General features: G+C 48.0%; 1 protein-coding gene across 1 annotated transcript; it reads right to left on the reverse strand.

Moving 5' to 3' along the window:
• Positions 1 to 233: 233 nt before the first annotated feature.
• LOC129706614 (protein disulfide-isomerase-like) lies at positions 234 to 20,866 on the reverse strand. Its single transcript, XM_055650966.1, has 11 exons — positions 20,654 to 20,866; positions 15,112 to 15,318; positions 14,327 to 14,460; positions 11,436 to 11,573; positions 10,126 to 10,242; positions 8,554 to 8,679; positions 4,799 to 4,996; positions 3,630 to 3,750; positions 2,235 to 2,416; positions 2,072 to 2,143; positions 234 to 477 (listed from the first exon to the last, which is right to left on the reverse strand). The coding sequence occupies exons 1-11, from the start codon at positions 20,853 to 20,855 to the stop codon at positions 424 to 426; spliced, it is 1,551 nt and encodes a 516-aa protein (XP_055506941.1). The 5' UTR covers positions 20,856 to 20,866; the 3' UTR covers positions 234 to 423.
• Between the last annotated feature and the right edge of the window lie 610 nt (positions 20,867 to 21,476).

Consider the following 21,476-nt stretch of genomic DNA (forward strand, 5'->3'; position numbering starts at 1 on the left):
GAGGCAGCATCTATGGAGGGAAGGAATAAGTAATGTTTCGGGTCGAGACCCTTCTGGAAACTCAGCGGGTGAGGCAGCATCTATGGAGCGAAGGAAGAGGTAACGTTTCGGGACGAGACCCTTCCGGGTCTCGACCCGAAACGTCACCTATTCCTTCGCTCCATAGATGTTGCCTCACCTACTGAGTATCCCAAAACATCACCTATTCCTTCGCTCCATAGATGCTGCCTCACCCGCTGAGTTCCTCCAGTTGTTTTTAGTCCACCTTGTATTGTGCGCTGGTCAGTTGAACAGTTGCATTGATCGACTGATATTGATGTTGTGGGGATGAGCTGACAAAGATGGATGGTGTTGTCCTCATGAACGTTCTATGAAGAGGCAGTAGAGACTGATGCCTCACGGCGGGGACCTCTCGTAGAAGCATCAAAGCTCGTCCTTTGTTTCCTCATCGGCGACATCTGAACCGTGACGAAGTTTCTGCAGGAAGAACAGCGTTGGTATTGGGTTATATCCTCACGTCAACTGTCTGTGCCCTAACCAGTCATGTCAGGCCGCACACGAGGACAGTCACGCCTCACGCGGGTACAACAGTTGTGAGCGACAAAGACAAACGCACCAGCGTGCTGAACGGTGGCAATGCCCCGTGGTGACACTTGAAGTGTCAACAGAGGGAAAAGTGCAAGGTCTGCATTCAGGTAGGTCGGAGGAGCGGGACAGCACCCGAGCAGCATCAGTCTCTGCTGCCTCTTGCTAGATCGTTCATGAGAACAACACCATCTTTAAGAATAAGGGGACGGCCATTTTGAACGGAGATGAGGAAACACTTTTTAACCCAGAGAGTTGTGAGTCTGTGGAATTCTCTGCCTCAGAGGGCGGTGGAGGCCTGTTCTCTGGATACTTTCAAGAGAGAGCTAGATAGGGCTCTTAAAGATAGCGGAGTCAGGGGATATGGGGAGAAGGCAGGAACAGGGTACTGATTGGGGATGATCAGCCATGATCACATTGAATGGTGGTGCTGGCTCGAAGGGCCGAATGGCCTCCTCCTGCACATGTTGCCTAATGGAGATAGCGTTCAGTAGGCTAATAATGGTACAGGCTAATAAGGAGCTGCCCCTCAGTCTGGTGGTACGGGCTTTCAGGCGAGTGTCCCTACTGACCGCGGGGCGAGGGGAGGATGGAATGGCCGGGGGTGAAACATGGTCCATCACTCTGCCACACCCCCTCACATCCCAGCACGGGTCACATGGCCACGGGTCACATGGGTCACATGGCCACGGGTCACATGGCCACGGGTCACATGGCCACGGGTCACATGGCCACGGGTCACATGGGTCACATGACCACGGGTCACATGGCCACGGGTCACATGGGTCACATGGCCACGGGTCACATGGCCACGGGTCACATGGGTCACATGACCACGGGTCACATGGCCACGGGTCACATGGGTCACATGACCACGGGTCACATGGCCACGGGTCACATGGGTCACATGACCACGGGTCACATGGGTCACTGGTCACATGGGTCACTGGTCACATGGGTCACTGGTCACAAGGGCCACATGGCCCCGGGTCACAAGGGTCACATGGCCACGGGTCACATGGGTCACTGGTCACATGGCCAAGGGTCACATGGGTCACATGACCACGGGTCACATGGGTCACATGACCACGGGTCACATGGCCACGGGTCACATGGGTCACATGGGTCACATGACCACGTGTCACATGACCACGTGTCACATGACCACGTGTCACATGACCACGGGTCACCAGCCAACAAGCTCACAATTCATCCCAATCTACAAAGCAACCAGGCTTTACATTTTAAAAAGTAGATTTGGTAAAATATGCGGCACGCATGTTAAACATCACTTTGCCTCCTTGGTGGGGAAAGTAAAATATGTACAACTTCTGCTGCTAAACCTTCTTTCCCAAAATACAACTGCCTGGATCAGTCTGAAGAAGGGTCCCGACCCGAAACGTCACCTATCCATGTTCTCCACAGATGCTGCCTGACCCACTGAGTTACTCCAGCACTCTGTGTCTGTCTTTGGCTGGACACATACCTTCATTTCTTCTTCCTTGTCCAGAAATTGAGACCAAGCTTGCAGGGTGTGAGCTGCGGTGTAGTGTTGAATCTGTGTGGAAACAGGAGGCGGGGGTCAGCAAGTGACCACTAGGCCGGCCGGCCAACACTGGGAATGGACACAGAGGGTTCTGGCTACGCACCTTTCTGTGCTCGTCAGCAGGGAAATACTTCACATTGGGGAACTGATCCACCATCACAGAGTCAACTTCATTCGCTGTGATGTCTATCTTAGCTATGACAAGACTTTCCAAAGCCGAGTATTTCATCCCAAGCTGATCCCAGAGGGAATGAATATCCTTGCATCGTTCAGCCCACGGAGCACCTGCAGAGTAGAGGGTTAGTCCTTGTTACTGAACAACTTACAAAGGGTCAAGAGGTGAAGGAAAGAACTGCAGATGCTGGTTTGAATTGAAGATAGACGCAAAATGCTGGAGTAACTCAGCAAGTAACTCTGAGTAACAGTTGTAGTAACTCTGAGTAACATCTGGAGAAGAAGAAGGACAGTATACAGTAGTGTACAGCAGTGTAGCAGTGTAGAGTAGTGTACACACAGTATACACTAGTGTACAGAGAAGAAGAAGGATCTTGACCTGAGACGTCACGCATCCCTTCTCTCCAGAGATGCTGCCTGTCCCGCTGAGTTACTCCAGCATTTTGTGTCTGTCTTTAAGAGTCAAGAGTGTTTAATTGTCACACGTACTGGTGATGGATCGCAGACAATCTTCATTGCTGCAGCTTTACTGATCCATACAGCTTGGCCAGGCCGATCCTGTATGGTCGCCAGGACAACGGGCCTTTGTGGCCAGGCTCAGAACCCTCCATTTATGCCAACCTTCAGACCAATCGTGAATCATCGCATCAGTACATGGCGACTCTTGTATACTGTCTCAGTGTATACTGCTGTACACTACTGTATACTGTGTGTACACTACACTACACTACTGTACACTACTGTATACTGTGTGTACACTAGTGTATACTGTGTGTACAGTACTCTACACTGCTGTACACTACTGTATACTGTGTGTACACTACACTACACTACTGTACACTACTGTATACTGTGCGTACACTTGTGTATACTGTGTGTACACTAGTGTATACTGTGTGTACACTACACTACTGTACACTACTTTATACTGTGTGTACACTAGTGTATACTGTGTGTACACTACACTACTGTACACTGCTGTATACTGTGTGTACATTAGTGTATACTGCTGTACACTACTCTACACAGCCTGTACACTACTGTATACTTTGTGTACACTACTATATACTGTGTGTACACTACTCCTACGTACTTGTACTGAGCTACGATTGTGCTTGGGGATGGATAGTAACGTTTTTACTGAACGGTACATAATAACGGAATCTTGGTACATGCAGTGACATGTGGTTTCGAACCATTGAAACGCAAGGAAACACAAATAAATCACAGAAGACGGAACAGTTTTCAAAAGGTTTGGAAGTTTTTATGAACATGTAAATAATAATAATCTGATTGTCGGATTTGTGAAGATGGCGGTACTTACAAAACAGGACAAAGACGTCCCTTGTGGAGTTGAACACAACTTCTTCAAAGTTTCTTCCCACCAGAACCTTGACCGGATGTGTGTTCCAATCATCTGCAAGTTCTTCACTGGACTGATACGTCTGTGGACAGAGTGGACATGGTCATCATCGTTTAAAGGGCCAATGCCCACCGCAACGCTGCCTTGCCTCCACCGCCTCCTGTTGACCAACCGCCCGGCACCATCAGGGAGATGCCACCTCCATCTCTTTGCTTCAGAGAGGTATAGCATGGAAACAGGCCCTTCAGCCCACTGAGCCCATGCTGACCAGCGATCACCAGTTGACACCAGTTCTGTGTTATCCCAACTTTCCCATCCACTCCCTACACACTAGGGGCAATTTACAGAAGCCAATTAATGTATAAACGTGATGGGGTGGAAACCGGAGCACCCGGAGAAAACCCACACAGTCACAGGGAGATCGTGCAAACTCCACTCAGACAGCACCCGAGGTCAGGATGGAACCCGGGTCTCTGGCGTTGTGAGGCAGCAGCTGTTCCCGCTGCGTCACCTTGTCGCTCTGCTGGGAATGGGCCCGTGCAGGGCAGTGAGGGACATCCTACACACCAGCGGCATCCTCCACAGTTGCTGCCTGAGGCAGTGAGGGCCATCTCCTGCTGTGTCTACTCCAGGGGGGCAGTCGAGGCTGAGGGGAGGGGGGGGGGGGGGGGGCTATTCACGGGGGGGGGATATTCACTGGGGGGGGGGGGATATTCACTGTGGGGGGGGGGATATTCACTGTGGGGGGGGGTGGATATTCACTGTGGGGGGGGGTGGATATTCACTGTGGGGGGGGGGTGGATATTCACTGGGGGGGGGGGTGGATATTCACTGTGGGGGGGGGGTGGATATTCACCGTGGGGGGGGGTGGATATTCACTGTGGGGGGGGTGGATATTCACCGGGGGGGGGTGGATATTCACCGTGGGGGGGGGGGGATATTCACTGGGGGGGGGGGTGGATATTCACTGTGGGGGGGGGGTGGATATTCACTGTGGGGGGGGTGGATATTCACCGTGGGGGGGGGGTGGATATTCACCGTGGGGGGGGTGGTTATTCACTGTGGGGGGGCCGGGCTTATTACCAACCAGTGCCTGTGTTGTGTGTTTACTGTGTGTGAGCGCTGGCTACCTTTGCCATCCCAGTGAGGTACGCTCGGCAGAATGCCCCCACGGTCTGGGCTGTCACCCTATCACCCTCCATCCTGTAGGTCACCGTCCCCGTGACGTTGATCATTCGCACTGCCGGGATGTCCAGGTCCCGGATGTGGAAAAACTCCCGGATGCGGCCATTCCGAGTATCACTGGAGTCGACCAAAATGAAGATGATCTGTGGGCTCAACAAGAGAGATTGACATCAGGACAGCTGGCAGCGCAGAGAGAGACTTAAACCCACAGCATTATCATTGGCAGCTTTGACCGTCCGGAGTCGCCTTCCAGAGGGAAGTGATTCAAAGAGTTTGTGGCCAGGATGAGAGGGGTCAGAGATGATCTTGCCCGCTCACTTCCTGGCCCTTGCAGTTTAGGATTGATGAACGAGTGCTGGTGTATCGACCAGCTGCAGCTTGTTCAATGCACGTCTCCCCCCAAAACTGAACCTTGTCGGGTCATGTTCCAGCACAGAGCGGTGAGCAGAAACATCTGGGAAGGAACTGCAGATGCTGGTTTAAACCGTAGATAGACACAAAATGCTGGAGTAACTCAGCGGGACGGGCAGCGTCTCTGGGGAGAAGGAATGGGTGACGTTTCAGGTCGAGGTCCTCAGTCTGAAGAAGGGTCTTGACCAGAAACGTCACCCATTCCTTCTCTCCAGAGATGCTGCCCGTCCCACTGAGTTACTCCAGCATTTTGTGTCCATCTTAGGAAGTAATTATTGGACTTGGTGTTTGACTGTCACATGGACCAAGACACAGTCAGATGCTTTAGTTTGCGAGCCGTCCAGTTTGATCTGACCAGACCACACACGTGCACAACAGGCCGTGCACAGAGTAACATCCCAGCGAACAGCGTCACAGTCTTGTAGCGTTAAGGGCTGTCCCACTTGGTAATTTTTTCGTCATATCAGGGTCGCCAAAAGATTGTTAACATTTCAAAATCCAGCGGCAACAAAAAAAAATGTTGCGACACTTGAAAAAACATTATGCGTCAATACTTGATCCCACTGCAAATTATTCGGTGACCTGATACATCAGTCAATGATGCCGACAGTTGCCAAAAAAATCTCCAAGTGGGACAGACTCGTTACACTTACAGAATAACTCATTGTGTTTCCATTGGGACAACCAAGCTCAAGTTGACTCAGTCATTTTCAGTTTTGCAATATAATGGACTGGTTACAAAGTACCACTGGTTATTAATTTATGATTGATAATTGCGGAGGTTCAGCACTGGCCTCCGCATCTCCCCTGCAGCCAACCCCAGTGACCAGCTGACCCTCACAACCACTTCCATCTGACAAGACATCGAGTGGCCAACTAATTGAACTAAAGCAGCTCCAATGTAACGACGTTACTAATTATTGTTTGATCTCCACAAATATAATCATCCCGTCAAATTAAACAATTTACTGGGTGTGATTGGCGAAGGGGAATGTTTGCAGGTTTGTGAGAGAGAGAGCAGCTTGCCGCTGACTGAGGAGGGTGAATGGTAACACCATGAATTGTCCTGGCCAAGCTGGCCATCCGCTAGTCACGGTGCGAGGCGGTGGAGACCTGTAGACCGAGCCGGCTGCCCGCCCCTTCTCCGGGTGGGGTTAGAGAGGGACTACACACTGTCCACGGGCACCCTGGGGGAGCTCCGGGATCGCTGGGCACTGCCGGGGGGGTGGGATGTATTCTTAATATAGTTGTATATAGAATGGAGCAGCTGGGCTTGTACACACTGGAGTTTAGAAGGATGAGAGGGCATCTCATTGAAACATATAAGATTGTTAAGGGTTTGGACACGCTAGAGGCAGGAAACATGTTCCCGATGTTGGGGGAGTCAGAATCAGGGGCCACAGTTTAAGAATAAGGAGTAAGCCATTTAGAACGGAGATGAGGAAACACTTTTTCTCACAGAGAGTGGTGAGTCTGTGGAATTCTCTGCCTCAGAGGGCGGTGGAGGCCGGTTCTCTGGATACTTTCAAGAGAGAGTTAGATAGGGCTCTTAAAGTTAGCGGAGTCAGGGGATATGGGGAGAAGGCAGGAACGGGGTACTGATTGTGGATGATCAGCCATGATCACATTGAATGGCGGTGCTGGCTCGAAGGGCCGAATGGCCTCCTCCTGCACCTATTGTCTATTATAGTTTATTTAGTATATTTGTATTGCTTGCATTGTGGTGCTGGGTTTGCTTTGAATAAATTAATATTGTACATATTATTGTAAATAATTATTTTTGGTTATAAAAATAAAAATTTTAAATTGCTGTGAAACGTGTGTGATTGAAGTTGTGGATGTAATCTCTTCACGTTTGATAGGAAACAAGATGAAGATAAATCGAATGAATAGGACCTGGGTTGAGATAAAATCTCACGCTACGATCAGAATCACATTGGATGATTGACATGAAAGAAATGTTGATTCTATTGTGCGTGGTGAGAAGATGCAAATGGCCGTCAGGGAGAGAAAGCAGACTGATGTTTCAATTTCATCATCAAAGACTGGTGTACAAAGCAGCAACCATGTTGTAATACTCGAGGCAGTGTAAAGGATAAAGTCTATATCTCATGTCTTCACTGATTTAATTTCTGGGACTTCAGTAACAGCTGAATTATATTACTTCTCATCTTAGACATTTGTAAGTGAGTATAAACACTCCGAGTTATTTTGTTTACAAGTTCTGGTCCACATGTTACATTCGATGTGTCATCATTATTCCAAATGAGGGGCTGTCCCACTGCGGTGACCTAATCTACGAGTTTAGACGAGTTTGCCCTCGACTCAAACTCGCAACATGGTCGACACGTGGTCCCAGGAGGTCACGGGAACTCTCCTTCATGCTCAAGGAGGTTGGTCAATCCAGCTTGCGGTTTCATCGCTGATGGACAATCCAGCTTGAGGTTGAAGGTCGAAGACACTCTTCTTAACTCACGGATTAGGTTGCCGCAGTGGGACAGCCCCTTTAGTGAGTAGTGGAGTCAGACAGCATGGAAACAGGCCCTTCAGCCCATCTAATCCACACCGGCCAACATGCCCCCATCTACACTGCGTTTGGTCCATATCTGTAAACCTGTCATGTACCTGTCCAAATGTCTGGTGAATGTTGTTATTGTCACGGCCTCAACTTCCTCCTCTGGCAACTCATTCCCCACTGTCTCTTGGATTCCTATTAAATCTTTTCCCCTTCACCTTGAATCTGTGTCCTCTAGTCCTTGATTCCCCTACTCTGGGCAAGAGACTCTGTGCATCTATTCCCCTCGTGATTCTATACACCTCTATAAGATCACCCCTCATCCTCCTGTGCTCCAAGGAATAGAGACCCAGTTTACTCAACCTCTCCCTGTAGCTCACGCCCTTGAGTCCCGACAACATCCTCGTAAATCTTCTCCGCGCCCTTTCCAGCTTGAACGTTTGAAGCGTTCATTTGTTTTCTCTTCCCCGTTATGTACAACGTTTACATATTCACATATTCTGTTGTGCTGCAGCAAGTAAGAATTTCATTGTCTCGTCCGGGACGTGACAATAAAACTCTTGAATCTCTTGAGTCTCGGAAAACCATGAACTAGTTCAGGTGTAAAATTCAAGTTAAATCAGAGTTAAAAGTGAAAAAGTTGCAATAAAAAGTAAATGTCAAGAGATGCATGTTTCAATAAAAACCTATTTGTTGGTTGATTGTACTAGTGCAGCTTTAGATGTCAGGGAGAGATGAACTAATTTATTTAAAAGTGGTGGCAGTGAAGCAGACCTGGCCCTTGAAGTCAGCAGCTGTTGTGTGAAAGGCTTTGTAGACGGCATCAAACTGTTCCACAGTCTTGTCTGTGAAGAGCAGGAGGTGGCTGTCGATCCCCACATCAAATGTTTTCCTCGAGTTCTGGGGAATAGAAGAAACAAATACAAATACAAGGCATAGAAACATATACAGTTCTCACAGGATTGGACAGGGCTGGAGGCAGGAAACATGTTCCCCATGTTGGGGGAGTCCAGAACCAGGGGTCACAGTTTAAGAATAAGGGGTCAGCCATTTACATAGAAACATAGAAATTAGGTGCAGGAGTAGGCCATTCGGCCCTTCGAGCCTGCACCGCCATTCAATATGATCATGGCTGATCATCCAACTCAGTATCCCGTACCTGCCTTCTCTCCATACCCCCTGATCCCCTTAGCCACAAGGGCCACATCTAACTCCCTCTTAAATATAGCCAATGAACTGGCCTCAACTACCCTCTGTGGCAGAGAGTTCCAGAGATTCACCACTCTCTGTGTGAAAAAAGTTCTTCTCATCTCGGTTTTAAAGGATTTCCCCCTTATCCTTAAGCTGTGACCCCTTGTCCTGGACTTCCCCAACATCGGGAACAATCTTCCTGCATCTAGCCTGTCCAACCCCTTAAGAATTTAGGACTGAGATGAGGATGAACTTTTTCACCCAGAGAGTTGTGAATCTGTGGAATTCTCTGCCACAGACGGCAGTGGAGGCCGATTCACTGGATGTATTAAAGAGAGAGTTAGATTTAGGGATAGCGGAATCAAGGGATATGGGGAGAAAGCAGGAACGGGGTACTGATATTGGATGATCAGCCATGATCACATTGAATGGCGGTGCTAGCTCGAAGGGCCGAATGGCCTCTACTCCTGCACCTGTTGTCTATGTTTCTATGTTTCCAAGCAAATTAAATTTTCACAAACTCAGCGGGTGCAGCAGCATCTATGGAGCGAAGGAAATAGGCAATGTTTCGGGCCGAAACCCTTCTTCAGACCTAAGGAAATAGGCAACTTCAGGCAACCCATTCTTAGAGAAACCCTTCTTCAGACCTAAGGAAATAGGTAACGTTTCGGGCCGAAACCCTTTCGGGTTTCGTCCCGAAACGTTGCCTATTTCCTTCGCTCCATAGATGCTGCTGCACCCGCTGAGTTTCTCCAGCTTTTTTGTCTACCTTCGATTCTCCAGCATCTGCAGTTCCTTCTTAAACAAATTAATTTTTCACATTTGAATACTTTGGAAACAAAGATGGTTTTGAGGTTTTACTTTACAGAAATAACTTTTATTTAAGAATTCTACTTCAAATGTAACAATATGAACTCTACGAATGAATGCCTTGGTTTTACGGTGGGCCAGTCATGTGTGAAGTCTCAATCTTACTTCATTCATTTCTACTCAGAGGGACTGTGTAGTAACACAAAATAATGGAACAAACCAGGGACATCTTGAAATCAGTGGGACTCCTAGATAAACTAACCATTAAAGTCTTATCCGGCCAATGTAACGGAAGAAATAACTTGAAACTGTGAATGATATTTCATTAAAGTAATGAAACAGTACCACGTGATTGTATTCGGTGACTGATGGCAGCGCGTTGACTTTGATGAATTTAACTAGAGGGTTTTTCTGCATTTCATGTCCGTCAGCAGGCTCGTAGACTACTTGTCTTTCTTCAAACTATAACCAAGCAGAAACATGCAACCGTTATAGATACATAGATACATAGACAACAGGTGCAGGAGTAGGCCATTCGTCCCTTCGAGCCAGCACCACCATTCAATGTGATCATGGCTGATCATCCACAATCAGAACCCCGTTCCTGCCTTCTCCCCATATCCCCTGACTCCGCTATCTTTAAGAGCTCTGTCTAGCTCTCTCTTGAAAGTATCCAGTGAATCAGCCTCCACCGCCACAGATTCACAACTCTCTGGGTGAAAAGGTGTTTCCTCATCTCAGTTCTAAATGGCCGACCCCTTATTCTTAAACTGTGGCCCCTGGTTCTGGACTCCCCCAACATCGGGAACATGTTTCCTGCCTCTAGCGTACCCAATCCTGTAATTACTTTATATGTTTCTATAAGATACCCCCTCATCCTTTTAAACTCCAGAGTGTACAAGCCCAGCCGCTCCATTCTCTCAGCATATAACAGTTTCGCCATCCCGCAAATTAACCTCGTGAACCTACGCTGCACTCCCTCAATAGCAAGAATGTCCTTCCTCAGATTAGGGGACCAAAACTGCCCTCAATACTCCAGGTGTGGTCTCACTAGGGCCCTGTACAACTGCAGAAGGACCTCTTTGCTCCTATACTCAACTCCTCTTGTAATAAAGGCCAACATGCCATTTGCTTTCTTCACTGCCTGCTGTACCTGCATGTTTACTATCAATGACTGATGAACAAGGACCCCCAGATCCCGTTGTACTTCCCCTTTTCCTAATCTGACACCATTCAGATAATAATCTGCCTTCCTGTTTTTGCTACCAAAGTGGATAAACCTCACATTTAACTGCATCTGCCATGCATCTGCCCACTGCCCCAACCTGTTCAAGGCAGATTACTATCGAAATAAATAATTAAGAGTAGAATTAGGCCATTTGGGCCATCATATCTACTCCGCCATTCAATCATGGCTGATCTATCTCTCCCTCCTAACCCCATTCTCCTGCCTTCTCCCCATAACCCCTGACACCCGCACTAATCAAGAATCTATCTATCTCTGCCTCAAAAATATCCACTGACTTGGCCTCCACAGCCCTCTATTAAACAAGATCCTGCGATCTTTCACACAATCACTTTAGCTCTTCAATAACATCAGACGATGTCACTAATTCTGGATGTGAGGAGTGTGAGTATTGGTCTGAGATCAGTACCTTGCGGAACAATGCAACAGTGTCCCTGGTGATGTTGTACTTGGCAAAGTGCTTCACATTACTCGTGACACCAAATGGTAGATCAGGGACATCTTTGGCAGCTTCATAGAATGTCTCAGTGCCTTTACTTTTCACATCCTAGTTGGAAGTAAAGTCGTCTTTAATACTTTATAAATAATAAGCTCATATTATTTTTTTTAAATTATAACACAGAAAATTGATAACAGAAACTAGCAGGGTGCGGTTACAAATAAACCCCAGGCACTAATGTTGTTACCGGTATAAACAACATTATGTTATTAGGAATTTGAGTTCCATCAGAATGTAACTACCCGATATATGAGGGGTGCTAATCCTAGATTCTCCACCTCACACCAATTTCATTATACACACTAAACGCTGGAGTAACTCAGCAGGACAGGCAGCATCTGTGGAGAGAAGGAATAGCTGATGTTTCAGGTCGAGACCCTTCTTCAGACAGGTCGACCAAAACATCACCCATTCCTTCTCTCCAGAGATGCTGCCTGTCCCGCTGAGTTACTCCAGCGTTTTGTGTCTATCTTTGGTTTAAACCAGCACCTGCAGTTCCTTCCTGCACATATGTTATTCTATTTTGTTATTCTTCCTGTCAGAGGTGATTCTCTGTCTCAATGTTAAGGCAAATGCGCTAAGGTTTTTAACTAAATAATCCGTTTATAAGCGTTTTCAATAATGTTTTTTTTTTTTTAAATTTTATTTTTATTAGCGGTACAGTAAATCACATTAATACATCGCATATATCTTATTACATTATGTTGTACCACTTCATTTTTTGAGCTTTAAAAAGATAGAAATAAAAGAAGTAAGGAAAGTAAGCAAGAATCGTGAAGGTGCAGGAAAGTGTTGGGAGAAGAGAACCCCTTAGGGAAGGAATTAGAGAAGGAAGTAAAGAAAAGAAATAAGACCCTAGAAAGAAAAGAAAGAAAGGAAAATCAATCGCTCTATTGTAACACAAAACTCCGCAAAAAAGGATCTACCTGTACCACCCGTGTTTTTATTAAAAATTTATTTTATACCCCCCATTACCAGGTCCTGGTAGCCTTTATGTTTTAACTTATTATTGCACCTTATGCTTGTAATAGTTCCATAAATGCCGACCACGTATTTTGGAAGTGATCTGCTTTGCCTGCTAGGAGGAGTCTCATCTCTTCCAAGTGTAATGTTTCGAACATGTTTGATATCCACATTTTTGTGTTGGTATTGGAGCATTTTTCCAAAATTTAAGTATAAGCTTTTTTCCCATTATTAGCCCATAATTAAGTAAATTCTTTTGAAACATATTTAATTCTGGGTTACCTTCCGATATTCCAAAAATGATCCATTCTACTTTGGGTAGTAGTTTTGTTTTAAATAATTTTGTGAAGATTTCAAACATTTCGTTCCAGAATTTTTTAATTTTTATACAGAAAACAAAAGAGTGCGCTATGTTAGCTTCTTGTGACTAACATCTATCACAAATGGGTGAGACATTGGGGAAAAGTTTATTTATTCATATGTTCATGAACATTTATATGTTCATTTTTAAATGTATTGATAGAGTTAAATTACGTTAGCGTTCCTTAAAAATATTTGAACCAAGTTTTTAAATGTTGTAATTAAAGTCAGATTCATGTCGCACAGAGTGGCTGTTTCATTGGCCAGCCCAAACTATCTCCCCCCCCCCACCACCCCCACCTGTCCCACCTGCTCTCTCTCGCCACCACTTCTCATTAATACTTCCAGTTGGCATTGGTTTATTGTATGTTATTAATTTGAATCGCATTTCTTCTCACAAGCCCATGTTTAATTGCTACGTGACAATGCCATTTGCTTGTCACTGTGATCTGTCTGTCTCAGTTTCCACAACCGCCTCCTTGTGAACAGAGAATATTCTCGGTATTGGCCACTCCAATATTTCCCAGAAGATGCGCTGGTTTCCCCAACTCACGGCTTTCACCTTCAGCAGCTCAACGCACAGATCCTCATCCTAGAGAGGAACAAAGATCTACAGTGCTGGTTCATTCACAAAAGGACACAGAGTGCTGGAGTAACTCAGCAGGTCAGGCAGCATCTGTGGAGAACATGGATAGGTGATGTTTCACAGAGTGCTGGAGTAACTCAGCGGGTCAGGCAGCATCTGTGGAGAACATGGATAGGTGACGTTTCACAGAGTGCTGGAGTAACTCAGCGGGTGCAGCAGCATCTATGGAGCTAAGGAAATAGGCGACGTTTCGAGCCGAAACCCAGAAGGGTTTCGGCCTGAAACGTTGCCTATTTCCATGAGGATTTCGGCCCCGAAAAGTTGCCCATTTCCTTCGCTCCATAGATGCTGCTGCACCATAACTCAGTGGCTGTGGTTCAGGATGAGCTGCAGGGAATGATGGGCGGATATGGAATACTGAAGGCTGTGGTTCGGGATGAGCTGCAGGGAATGATGGGCGGATATGGAATACTGAAGGCTGTGGTTCGGGATGAGCTGCAGGGAATGATGAGTGGATATGGAATACTGAAGCTGTGGTTCAGGATAAGCTGCAGGGAAGTATTGATCTGATTCATTGACACGAGTCAGAGTTGGATGGTAAAGCTACAAGTTGTTGGCAGAGAGATTATATCGAGGCGCTGGGCATTGACGTGACATCACCTGGGGAGCAGCAGAGACGGGTTTCCTTGGTGAAGGTGCAGAGATCGACCAAAGACGGGCAAATGGGATGAGTGTGGATGGGGCTTGTTGGTGGGCAGGGATGGGTTGGGCCGAAGGGCCTGTTTCTGAGCTGTATGACCAACACAACAGCCACACGATGATTGATTACAGACACAAAGCACAACACATGCTCATCACACCAACACCGTTAAACATGGCTGACAGACACTACCTTGAAGAATCCGATGACCACCACATCGCCAGAGTCAATGAAGGTATGGAGTTGGGGCAAGGTGGTCAGTAGATCGGCACTCACCCCCGTCCTCCTCTTTAGCCACGTCACGATGGCAGAGCCTGTCCTCACTCCTGAAAGAAAGCATTCAGAACCTTCCACTGGAGAGATACAGGCCCTTCAGCCCACCGACCAACAATCTGGTTCTATCCTACATTCATAGGACAATTGACAATTTACAGAAGCCAATTAACCTGCAAACATGTATGTCTTTGGGATTCACAAATTCACAAGTTATAGGAGTAGAATTAGGCCATTCGGCCCATCGAGGCCACTACTACCCACACTACTGTAAGAGATCGAACCGGCTCAATCTAATCTGACAACCTCCCGATTCATCAACTTGATTGAGTTCAAAAATCAATATTATTAAAAGCTGCTTTAAATGTCAGTGAATTAGTCACAGAGTCAACGTCGCTAGATCATTGTGTAAAACATCAACATTTTATAACATATGTCATGAATGAATGTAAACGTGACGTGTGTGTGTAGCGTGTAATATGTGCTGGGAGGGGGGGGGGGGGGTGTGTGTGGGGGGGGGGGTGGGGGTGTGGGGAGGGGGGGGTGGGAGGGGGGCTAGAGGGAGGGGGAGGGGGCTGGGGGGAGGGGGAGGGGGCTAGGGGGGGGGGGAGGGGGATAGGGGGGTGGGGGGGGGGCTAGGGGGAGGGGGAGGGGGAGTGGGCTAGGGGGAGCAGACGTGGGTCCGGGGTCGGTGATGCACTGACCTGTGCAGTTGAGGGGGCTCCTCCGGTCTCCATTGACGAAGTACTTCAGCGTGGGATAGTCCTGGACGTTGAATTCCTGTACTAGCTCCTTCTGTGTCGGGACGTCCACCAATCCCAGCGCCGCTGCGTAGTTCTCCTTCTTCAGATGTTCTGCTGCTTCCCTAAACTCACTCAGCAGCTCATGTGAGGCCCCAGAGAGAGGGGCGTCTGTACAAAGTGAACAACAGTATCGCTGCACAATATGCTGTTGCTCCATTAACCCACAAACCCCCACACACACACACACACACACACACACGCACGCACGCGCACCACACACACACACGCACGCACACACACACACACACACGCACGCACACACACACACACGCACGCACGCACACACACACACACACGCACACACACACACGCACGCACGCACACACACACACACACACACACGCACACACACACACACACACACACACACGCACGCACACACACACACACGCACACACACACACACGCACGCACGCACGCCTTTAGGGGAACCCGGAGAAAACCCACGCGGTCACGGGCAGAACGTGCAAACTCCGTACAGACAGCACCCGAGGATCTTATACAAAAATATAAAATTCTTAAGGGATTGGACAGGCTAGATGCAGGAAACATGTTCCCGATGTTGGGGGAGTCCAGAACCAGGGGCCACAGTTTAAGATTAAGGGGTAAGCCATTTAGGACTGAGATGAGGAAACACTTTTTCACCCAGAGAGTTGTGTGAATCTGTGGAATTCTCTGCCACAGAAGGCAGTGGAGGCCAATTCACTGGATGTTTTCCAGAGAGAGTTAGATTTAGCTCTTTGGGCTAAAGGAATCAAGGGATATGGGGAAAAAGCAGGAACGGGGTACTGATTGTGGATGATCAGCCATGGTCACATTGAGTGGCGGTGCTGGCTCGAAGGGCCGAATGGCCTCCTACTGCACCTATTTTCTACTGTATGTTTTCTATGATTTCTATATCAGGGTTGAACAGGTGTCTGGCGCTGTGACCAGCAGCTCCACCCGCTGCAGTTTGTATTCCATTGGTGGTGAATCAGGAAGTGATGAATGTTATGCATCTGCTGCTCTGCCACAAAGAAGACTTTCATTATTCTGTGTCGGGACATTTGACAATAAACGCTCCTGGCTCCTGACACACGCTCTCTGCCGGGACACTAGTCACCAACACAAACATAGAAACATAGAAAATAGGTGCAGGAGTAGGCCATTCAGCCCTTCGAGCCTGCACCGCCATTCAATATGATCATGGCTGATAATCCAACTCAGTATCCCATCCCTGCCTTCTCTCCATACCCCCTGATCCCTTTAGCCACAAGGGCCACATCTAACTCCCTCTTAAATTTAGCCAATGAACTGTGGCCTCAACTACCTTCTGTGGCAGAGAGTTCCACAGATTCACCACTCTCTGTGTAAAAAATGATTTTCTCATCTCGGTCCTAAAAGATTTCCCTCTTATTCTTAAACTGTGACCCCTTGTTGTGGACTTCCCCAACATCTAGAATAATCTTCCTGCATCTAACCTGTCCAACCCCTTAAGAATTTTGTAAGTTTCATTAAGATCCCCCCTCAATCTTCTAAATTCTAGCGTGTACAAACCGAGTCTATCCAGTCTTTCTTCATATGAAAGTCCTGCCATCCCAGGAATCAGTCTGGTGAACCTTCTCTGTACTCCCTCTATGGCCAGAATGTCCTTCCTCGGATTAGGAGACCAAAACTGTACGCAATACTCCAGGTGTGGTCTCACCAAGACCCTGTACAACTACAGTAGAACCTCCCTGCTCCTATACTCAAATCCTTTTGCTATGAATGCTAACATACCATTCGCTTTCTTCACTGCCTACTGCACCTGCATGCCTACTTTTAATGACTGGTGTACCATGACACCCAGGTCTCGTTGCATCTCCCCTTTTCCTAATCGGCTACCATTCAGATAACAACTACCTTCGTCACCTATCCATGTTCTCCACAGATGCTGCCTGACCCGCTGAGTTATGGTGCAGCAGCATCTATGGAGCGAAGGAAATAGGCAACGTTTCGGGGCCGAAATCCTTATGGAAATAGGCAACGTTTCAGGCCGAAACCCTTCCGGGTTTCGGCCCGAAACGTTGCCTATTTCCTTAGCTCCACAGATGCTGCTGCACCTGCTGAGTTACTCCAGCACTCTGTGAAACGTCACCTATCCATGTTTCTCCACAGATGCTGCCTGACCCGCTGAGTTACTCCAGCACTCTGTGAAACGTCACCTATCCATGTTCTCCACAGATGCTGCCTGACCCACTGAGTTACTCCAGCACTCTGTGAAACGTCACCTATCCATGTTCTCCACAGATGCTGCCTGACCCGCTGAGTTACTCCAGCACTCTGTGTCTACCTTCAGGTTGTGACCAACCTCAGCAGCTACACGACACTGCCACCCCTCCTGGCCCCACTGCAAACTACACACATCCATCCCTGACACACAGGTCTCCGTCACAACCACTGTACTGGTGTCAAAAGTGGAAACAGGCCCTTCAGCCCATCGAGCCTGTGCCAACCGGCGACCACCCGCACACTAGATCCATCCTACACACCAGGGGCAATTTACAGAAGCCAATTAACCTACAAACTTGTCGTCTTTGGAATAACCATATAACAATTACAGCACAGAAACAGGCCATCTCGACCCTTCTAGTCCGTGCCAAACACGTATTCTCCCCTAGTCCCATATACCTGCGCTCAGACCATAACCTTCCATACCTTTCCCGTCCATATAACTATCCAATTTATTTTTAAATGATAAAAACGAACCTGCCTCCACCACCTTCACTGGAAGCTCATTCCACACAGCCACCACTCTCTGAGTAAAGAAGTTCCCCCTCATGTTACCCCTAAACCTCAGTCCCTTAATTCTCAAGTCATGTCCCCTTGTTTGAATCTTCCCTACTCTCAGTGGGAAAAGCTTTTCCACATCAACTCTGTCTATCCCTCTCATCATTTTAAAAACCTCTATCAAGTCCCCCCTTAACCTTCTGCGCTCCAAAGAATAAAGCCCTAACTTGTTCAACCTTTCTCTGTAACAGAGGGAGGAATGTGGGAGGAAACCGGAGCATCCGGAGAAAACCCACGTGGGTCACAGGGAGAACGTGCAAACTCCACACAGACAGCACCCGAGGTCAGGATGGAACCCGGGTCTCTGCAGCAACTCTACCGCTGAACCACCGTGCCACAGTGTTTAACCCTTCCAGTTAAAGGCTGGGAGGAAGGGAATTAGACCGAGTTTAAAGCTCTTTCTGGGGGGTATATGGGAACCAAGTTAACCGATCATCCTGCCTCAGTACTCACTGCTTGCAAGTTGTAACAACCGCCAGTTAGATCTAATCTCTGGGCTGCCAGGGGTGGTGGAGGCAGATACGAGAGTGGTGTTGAAGAGGCTTTTAGACAGGCACGTGGATATGCGGGGAGTGGAGAGATAGGGGTCACGTGCAGGCAGAGGGGATAGGTTTAACTTGGCATCATGTACGGCACAGACACTATGGGCCGAAGGGCCTGTTCCTGTGCTGTTCTGTTCTATGTTATGGGACAGCTGAAGCACAAGGTTGGGGCCTGGTCTGAGCGGTCACCTCTAGAATGGAGTGGGGTGGTGATGGTCAGATGTCCACTGCCCCGACACGGACATCAGGCCTGTCCACAGCGGCAAGCTCATCTTCATAAGTTCCACCAATGGAATTAGGCCATTCGGCCCCTCATGTCCACGTTCCCTTTATGTCTCCCTCTCAACCCCATTTTCCTGCCTTCTCCCCATAACCCCGACACCCGTACTGATCAAGGCGGTTTGTAACATGCTGGAGCAGGAACTGCAGGAAGAGAAAAGTGCGAGCGTGGTGGAGGGGAGGAGGGAGCAATGGGGTAGACAAGATGATGTGAAGAATCACTGAGCCTTTTACAGAAAGGGTTCAGAGTTCCCTGGACCAGCCAGGTGGAGGTGGAGCGGGCAGGTGAGCCTCAACCCCACCCCGCACGATGTCTCATTCAATGCCACAGGTTAGGATGCACGAGCTGACTAGACCATGTTGCCTTGCATCAGTCCTGCATGCGGCAACACACCAGGTAGGAGCTGGGCTTACCTGTAGACTCACCTGCTGGTCATCTACACTAGAACACCACACACTCTACACCTGTAGACTCACCTGGTGGAGGTAGCCACTCGAGAACATCACACACTCTACACCTTAGTTTCAATAGACAATAGGTGCAGGAGTGGGCCATTCGGCCCTTCGAGCCAGCACCGCCATTCAATGTGATCATGGCTGATCATCCCCAATCAGTACCCCGTTCCTGCCTTCTCCCCATATCCCCTGACTCCGCTATTTTTAAGAGCCCCATCTAGCTCTCTCTTGAAAGCATCCAGACAACCTGCCTCCACCGCCCTCTGAGGCAGAGAATTCCACAGACTCACCACTCTCTGTGTGAAAAAGTGTTTCCTCGTCTCCGTTCTAAATGGCTTACTCCTTATTCTTAAACTGTGGCCCCTGGTTCTGGACTCCCCCAACATCGGGAACATGTTTCCTGCCTCTAGCCTGTCCAAGCCCTTAACAATCTTATAGAAACATAGAAACATAGAAATTAGGTGCAGGAGTAGGCCATTCGGCCCTTCGAGTCTGCACCGCCATTCAATATGATCATGGCTGATCATCCAACTCAGTATCCCGTACCTGCCTTCTCTCCATACCCCCTGATCCCCTTAGCCACAAGGGCCACATCTAACTCCCTCTTAAATATAGCCAATGAACTGGCCTCGACTACCCTCTGCGGCAGAGAGTTCCAGAGATTCACCACTCTCTGTGTGAAAAAAGTTCTTCTCATCTCAGTTTTAAAGGATTTCCCCCTTATCCTTAAGCTGTGACCCCTTTATATGTTTCAATGAGATACCCTTTCATCCTTCTAAACTCCAGCGTGTACAAGCCCAACTGCTCCATTCTCTCAGCATATGACAGTCCCGCCATCCCGGGAATTAACCTTGTAAACCTACGCTGCACTCCCTCAATAGCAAGAATGTCCTTCCTCAAATTAGGGGACCAAAACTGTACACAATACTCCTGGTGTGGTCTCACTAGGGCTCTATACAACTGCAGAAGGACCTCTTTGCTCCTATACTCGACTCCTCTTGTTATAAAAGCCAACATGCCATTCGCTTTCTTCACTGCCTACTGTACCTGCATGCTTACTTTCATAGACTGATGAACAAGGACCCCCAGATCCCGTTGTACTTCCCCTTTTCCCAACTTGACACCATTTAGATAATAATCTGCCTTCCTGTTTTTGCCACCAAAGTGGATAACCTCACATTTATCCACATTAAACTTCATCTGCCATGTATCTGCCCACTCACCCAACCTGTCCAAGTCACCCTGCATTCTCATAGCATCCTCCTCACAGTTCACACTGCCACCCAGCTTTGTGTCATCTACAAATTTTCTAATGTTACTTTGAATCCTTTCATCCAAATGAGACTGAATAAACTTACGGAATTGGAGCAGGAGGACATTGTTTTCACTGAGCGCTTGGTCAAGGTTTTCTTTGGTTATCACGAGGATGCCGTTGTCTTCTTTAATCTTCTGTAGCGCTGCCTTCCGGCCAGCTTTTGCCTTCTTGTCTTTGGTGCTAAGCTCAGCCGCGATGGTGGATATAACAGCTGTCAGCAGCAGAGCCAGGAGCAGGAACCTCATTGTGTGGCTGAGACCAGAGCTCGCCATTCAATGTCTCCACATTTGTCACTGCGGTGAAACCTTCAGAGCAGCTTGCAGATAAGCAGAACAAACAGCTCATGCACCTGGGCACCTCAACTTGCAAAATACCTGTGTAAACACCTGTAATCAAGGTGATTCAACCTTGCCAACAACACAAGGTTACCCTTCCCCACAGGTGAACTGGATTGGAGTTTCTCTCCACTCTATTGGCACTAGAGCAGTAATGGCGGAGTAACTCAGTGGGACAGGCAGCGTCTCTGGAGAGAAAGAGTGGGGGAAGTTTCAGACCTGACTCTGACTCTCAGTCTGAAGAAAGGTCTCGATCCGAAACATCACCCATTCCTTCTCTCTAGAGATGCTGCCTGTCCCGCTGAGTTACTCCAGCACTCAGTGTAAACCTGCATCTGCAGTTCCTTCCTACACAGAGGGATGGAGGATGTGGTGTCAAGGACAGTTTGACACAAAGACTCCGTGTACATAACTAGGGCTGACAGTCAGAGTATTTATCCTGGGGTAGAAATATCAAAGACTACAGGGCAAAGCTTGAAGGTGAGAGGGCTGGAGTAACTCAGCATCAGTAAATGCTTCAGAAATATTACA

Source organism: Leucoraja erinacea, chromosome 20 (genome assembly GCF_028641065.1).
Source record: "Leucoraja erinacea ecotype New England chromosome 20, Leri_hhj_1, whole genome shotgun sequence".
NCBI lineage: Eukaryota > Metazoa > Chordata > Chondrichthyes > Rajiformes > Rajidae > Leucoraja > Leucoraja erinaceus.

What these genes read in the sequence shown, in the direction of transcription:
- LOC129706614 (XM_055650966.1), bottom strand. Translation starts at nt 20,855, where the DNA reads ATGAGGTTCCTGCTCCTGGCTCTGCTGCTGACAGCTGTTATATCCACC. An exon ending in CTGCTGACTTCAAGGGCCAG is followed by an intron (nt 4,997 to 8,553) that starts GTCTGCTTCACT and finishes TTGAGCCCACAG; the next exon opens with ATCATCTTCATTTTGGTCGA. An exon ending in ACAAGGAAGAAGAAATGAAG is followed by an intron (nt 478 to 2,071) that starts GTATGTGTCCAG and finishes TTCTTCCTGCAG; the next exon opens with AAACTTCGTCACGGTTCAGA.